Source organism: Pleurodeles waltl, chromosome 11, assembly GCF_031143425.1.
Source record: "Pleurodeles waltl isolate 20211129_DDA chromosome 11, aPleWal1.hap1.20221129, whole genome shotgun sequence".
NCBI classification, from domain to species: domain Eukaryota; kingdom Metazoa; phylum Chordata; class Amphibia; order Caudata; family Salamandridae; genus Pleurodeles; species Pleurodeles waltl.
The window spans coordinates 938,746,874-938,752,873 of record NC_090450.1 but is presented as its reverse complement, the minus strand read 5'-3'; the positions used below and the strand labels follow the sequence as shown (position 1 = coordinate 938,752,873).

The 6,000-nt window shown below is 40.2% G+C and overlaps 1 protein-coding gene across 2 annotated transcripts in view; it reads left to right on the top strand.

The window, feature by feature from the left end:
• Positions 1 to 1,909: 1,909 nt before the first annotated feature.
• Positions 1,910 to 6,000, top strand: part of POP5 (POP5 homolog, ribonuclease P/MRP subunit) — a 42,395-nt gene continuing 38,304 nt past the window's right edge. The window contains exon 1 of one of the 2 annotated variants that reach the window (XM_069215044.1): positions 1,910 to 2,000. In XM_069215044.1, the coding sequence (XP_069071145.1) occupies positions 1,981 to 2,000 (20 nt within the window). In that variant the 5' untranslated portion in view covers positions 1,910 to 1,980. The remainder of the gene's footprint in view (positions 2,001 to 6,000) is intronic. The other variant, XM_069215047.1, reaches the window with a different exon arrangement.

Here is a 6,000-nt window from a genome sequence, read left to right as displayed (position 1 = left end):
TGAACAAGCATAATATGAGCCTCCTGTCTTGAAATAAAATTGAGATTTTCCTAGCCTTGGTGTCAGAAAGGCTAGATTTTATTAAAGACAAGGAGGCGAGTATTATCCCGCCTCTTCTAACCCTCCCTGTTCTTTTATTCTAGTTGCCTCAACCGCAACCAGCAACAACGCTACTGTCTGACCAGCTTTCTCCAGCTGACCCTTCTGGATCTCCTCTTCAACCAACAGGATCTACACAAGATCATCCTTCCCTCAAGATTTTCGTTTGGGACATACTTTCCGCATTTTTTACTCTTTATGGTCTACTGTTCTTATTTTCGCATCGTTATATTGACTGACTTTCGCAAGAAAAGAGGGCTTGTTGCTCTCAGTCAAGATAGTTATTATAGGGCTCCTCGTGTTATTGGAGGACCCCATTGTGATGCAGTTTAGTAGTTTGTTTTTCCCAGGGACTCTGGGATTTGTAGTTCTTGGCTGCTGTTAAAATAAAGCATGAAAAGAAAAGCATAATACTCGCCTCCTTGTCTTTAATAAAATCTAGCCTTTCTGACACCAAGGCTAGGAAAATCTCAATTTAAAGTGTACTTTGATTTATATAAGGAAGATAATCACACTGCGGTAACACTGTTAACTAAAGCACTCAAGGGAAATGCGATGTCATGGAGAGCAATGTGATTCTATGACCTTAAGGCCACAGGATAAAAGGATGGCCGTTTTCATCACGTGGTAATTTTCAAACAGGAGAACCAGGTACCTATGATTAAGGATAATAGCGACAGCCGAAACGCGTCAGGAAACAACATTTGTTTTTTAAAAATAAAATGCCTCACTTTGCTGCTAACTTTGGCGTACGGCGCATCTCTTTAAGTGGAGAAGTTTGTTGGAATATATATATATATATATATATATATATATATATATATAAAGAGAGAGAGCGAGAGACAGGTCAGACCTCGAGGAAAGCTAAAGGCTTTAGCCCTATTTTTATGCCTGGCCTGCCCCGGTTTTGCTTCTCAAAATCTGATCACCCTACTTCAGGCTCTCAAGTTTCCCCAGCGAAGGCACTCCATGATTTTATGTTTTGCATTTCAGGACTTGACGTTTTTACAGCTGGATAACCAGGACCACCAGTCCCTGGATGTAAATAAAAAAACAAGCATGGACCTAAGAAAACTGAAAGCTCTACTGCCCCGTGTAAAGACACCGTTTCAGTCTTAAACGTTTACCCTCCAATGCATTCCTATTAAGCGTGTTAGTCTAACTAGTTCCACTGAATCAAACCAAGACAACAAGGTGCGGAATACATTAGCTCGTTACAGTTTGCCAAGTTTCTCTGTTCAATGCGTGATTAGCATCCAGTACAGATTTTTTTTTTTTTTTTCTCTTTGCATTCTGGGACTTGCAGTCCTGACTTTATAACGGACAGTACAGCTCTGCCCCATAATGGAAAGAAAAATCTGGACTGGATGTTCTCACGCGTGCGAGGAAGCTTGAGAGCTGTCAAATTGAAAGCTGAGTGAACTGTGGCAGTTGGTTTTATTACTACCCTTGAATAAGGTTTGAGGTTCCTATCCGACTTGACCACTTTAAAGTAACACTGATAAATAATGTATGCACTTCAGTTGTCACAATGTGAGTGAAACGTCATCTAATCAACATATTTATATTTAAGAAAGGGTACTGAGTATTGGATTCTTTCGAGGTTTTGTAGATATATAAACAAAGCTCAAGTCGATGTCACTCCCTACAGTTCTGTTTGGTACCAGCACTAATGAGCTCGCGTTTTTTTTTTATTTGTATTTATTACGGAAGGCTTCTAACAAAGCAAGCACCGAGGTTCCAGCTTGAAGTGGTCTTACCGGTGTAACCTATTACATTCAGCTAGTTGTTAGAATAAAGTTAACGGAAGTTACGTATATAGTTCTTCCGTTTTATGTTATACAGTTTCTGACTTCCGGTTCTTACACAGGCGGTTTCAATATGGTGAAGTTTAAATCCAGGTAAATTTTTTTCCGCTTAATTTCGGGAGGCAAGACTATGGTGCTGTTGGGGATACAAGACCGAACCGGGCCCGAGGAGAATTAAGGCAAACGGTCGCAGTGGATATACTCGTGTCGCATGAACATAGAAGAAGTATTAACGTAGGCTTCGTGTGCCCATTTCGTCCGCCATGTTGGATTGGTAACAATCTGGCGAAGTATAATGAGAAGTCAAGTAATGTAGCGGAATCTCCTAGGAAAAAGCCGGGGAAGCAGAGCTTGGAGAGCCTCGTAATTTAAAATCTATGCCAGAAAAAACGACACTCAGCTAGGATTACTCTGTGTTGAACCTTTTTCTTTAAGTGTAACATGTCTGCCAATTCCTAATGCAGCCAGGTAGCTGGAAGTAAACTCGAACAAGTATTGAGTGTTTTTATTCGCCGTCTAATTATTTCATGGAGTAGTGCTGTAGCAAAGCGTCTGACCTCAAAGACTGCAAACGTTATGAAGAAATGTGTCTGCGTATTATGTGGGGTTACGGTAGGTGGGTAGAAGGGCCACAAGGCTGCTTGTCTAAAGCAGAGGTGGATTAAAAGGTGTGGATAAAATAACAAAATATATGTGACTTTTTTTTTTTAACCTTCATTTAACTGCATATAAAATAAGACAACTTAAACGCAAAATTAATGCAAGTTAAACTAATCGGTGTTAACTTGTGAAACCTCATTTGGTTAATGCATTCCCTGCAGGTATCTAGCTGTGTGAGTAACCAGAGAGCCACCGAAATGAATTCTAGGTGATGTAGTGGAGAATAGTTACTTGTCTGCTCAGTGTTACAGGGTCGCAGCCAATGGCAGCACTGTGAACACGTATGCAATTATTTTTCTAATATCAATTACACGCAGTACAAGATATGCTACCACAAAGTGCTCAAAAAGATTTATGTTTAAGATAGAAAAAGTGCTTCATAAATATTGTATTGTAATAGTATTTATATAGCGCTTACCATCCCTGATGAGGTGTCAAAGCTCTTTTCGGCAAGTAGCAAGCTAATCCGAGACCCAACAAAAATTAGTGGTGGATTAGTATAGGGAAATATGAGTCCGGTTTAGTATTGTTATGAGTTAATTTGAGCCGTGGATAGAAGAAAAAGTGCTTCTAAAATATAAATCTAGCAATACCTTTAAAAAAAAAAAATGCTCTTCAGGTGAGCTCATCAGTTAAAGCTAATGCCAATCCCACACAGCCTTTAAACTTGCAGATTAACCAAGTGCCCACATTAAAAAAAAATTTAGGCAGTAGACATCCTGGCAAGAAGGTTTGTTTGTTTAGCTGTCTGTCCTTCCCTCAGTTTCACAGCACAGGATACACTCTCTGGCCTTCCACTTCAACTGAAACATTGCAAATGTCAGAATTAGCCATCCTTGGATGACTGCTTTTTAACATGAAGTAGGGAAACTGTTTTTGTAAAAAAAAAAATGTTAAAAAAAATAAAGGCATGTTTTGCCCCTCAGATCCCACCCACTTCATCTCTGTGGTTGTCATATATTATTATTTTGGAGAGAGTTGCTGACTTTGGAACTGAGTAACCAGGTCTGAGTCTTGGCGTCGGCTTAACATCCTATGATTCTGGGCAAATCACTTAATCTCCCCATGCCCCCCCCTTTAAAAAAAATGAATGTGTCCTTGTGTAATTTAACTGCTGCTCCTTAAATTGCTCCAATACCTTCTGGTCGAATTTCTGCTATATTATATTGCAGACAAAAAAAGCACTGCCTCACTACTGAGGGTGTTCAGAACCTGGCTGATAGCATGCTGCGTAGGAGTGAGGGGATGGAGTGAAAATATGGGTATCGTTCTGTGCCAGGGATCGTCAAGATTGTCGAATGATTTAAAATGCACACCAGATTTTCATGCTCTGCTCCAAAGCTCTAGCACACCTTTTATTCTGTTGCTCATGTGTGTATCTTTCTCACCATTTGAGCATGTTCCAGTATCCGATTTACACCCCTAGGTCTAAATAAGACAAAACTTTGCTCTCCAAATAGAAACCTGGCATAAATGCAAGGTTTCCAAGATCCATGCATGACTAGATGCACCAATCCAGGTTTTTAAGTCTCCTCTACGGGACAGCACAAACTTTCTGGTTGCAAAAGACCTATTGTACAGTGGGTTTACAGCCGCACTTTGGTTACCATCGTTTTTAGGTCGAGCACGCAAGTGCTTTGACCTGTTGTAAGTATTGTGGGCTTTTAACCACGCCCATCACTTTTATTCGTTCCTGGGCTTGCTTTCCAAAAATCACTTGATGTCAGTGGTAGATGCTTTGTCCTGCCTTGAGGCTGTTTTTGTTACGCCTTCTAGACTGCCCCTGGTTCATGAATTATTGTGTGATTGCCGATATAATTCAGCATAGGCGGACTGTTTTGTTTAATCTTTTGTCCCTCCTCTTCGTGCTGCATGGCAGCCATGGTGCTCACAGCACGAACAGGCACAACAGTCTGAACTCAGTCGGCAGTATTGGAGCGATGGCCGCATTGTTCAGTTACCTAATCAGCATCATTTCTTGTGGCTCTCCCCTTAAAACACTTCAAATTGGTAAATGCGTTACATAAAACAGAAATCCTCAAAGCAAAAGTGGCTCTCCCAGCACAGCGGGAGAGCCAATAAACTATATTCACTGCACTCTGGAAACTTGCCCCATAATGCTTTGCAGGGCATTACTTTTACAAAACATGTTTGCTTATTACTCAGCCTTTGGAGGCCCTAGGACAATGGGACCACCTTCAAAACATTGACCATAATGTGCTCTTTCTATTTTCTTCATCTCTGGTTCTCTACACTATGTTGGTGGGGACTCCAAAATAACACCTAGCACTAGTCATTCTCTTTTTAAGCTCTTGTGGCTGGAGCTTTTGATTTAGAGCTGGGAGAAGTTATGTTTTATGGCCCTTGTTCGTAATATGCCATGAAAACCAGTTCTCTTGGGGCTAAATATATGGATACACTGTATTACTTTCTCCCATTTTTTACATGGCTATGCTCAGTAAGGGCTTACTATATGGTTACATGACCATGTTTCTTCCAAATGCTATTTTTATTTTGGTGTCCTCTTGGGGCTGTTTTGAGCATTGCAGTCAACGTACTATAATATTCGTGGCGCAAAAACCTTCCACATAATGCTTTGCAAGGCATTACTTTTACAGAAGATTTTTGCTTATAACTCAGCGTGTGGTGGTCCTAGGACAATGGAACCACCTGTATACATCAACCTCTGGGTCCCCACACTAGGTTAGTGGGGACCCCAAAATAGCAACTCCTTCCACCATTCAGTGTCTTTTAAGCTTTTTCATGGCTAGAACCTTTGTTTCACAGCTGCAAGAAGTTTTGTTTTAAAAACCTTTGTTTGTCATATCATTGCAGTAGGCCTGCTAGCCCTAAAATGCCCTCTAGGGACTAAGCATATGGTTACACTCCATTACTTTCTTCTGGTTTTTTTTATGGGGTTATGCCCTATAGGGGCTATCAATATGGTTCCACAACCATGTTTCTTACAAATAATATTTTTGTTATGGTGCCCTCTCGGGCTGTTTTGAGCATTGCAGTCTAATGCCAAAAGTTTATTTCTACATTAAAGGTTTATATGATAATTGTATAAGTTTTAATAATCTCTCCTTATTATAATTATGACCATGATTCAGGCCAATATACCATCCTTATTACACTATGACTGTTTGAACACTCTTGATATATTTGGGTGACCCTTATAGTTTATTTCTCCTCTGTGCCCGTCTTGTTTCTTTTTTGGGAAATTGTTAGCCAGCTAGCAACTCTGATGATGGGGTGGTGAAAGTGGTATTCTGTTGGAATTAGCATGACAGATTTAAATTAAGATGCTAAATGGTGACATTTTCATTTTTTGCTGCAGATAGAGGGAGAAGGTAAATATAAGTGCTTTAGTTATATGCAGGGCCACTGGAATTATATGGCAGGAAAAGATGAAATTATGAGACCGGGTTGA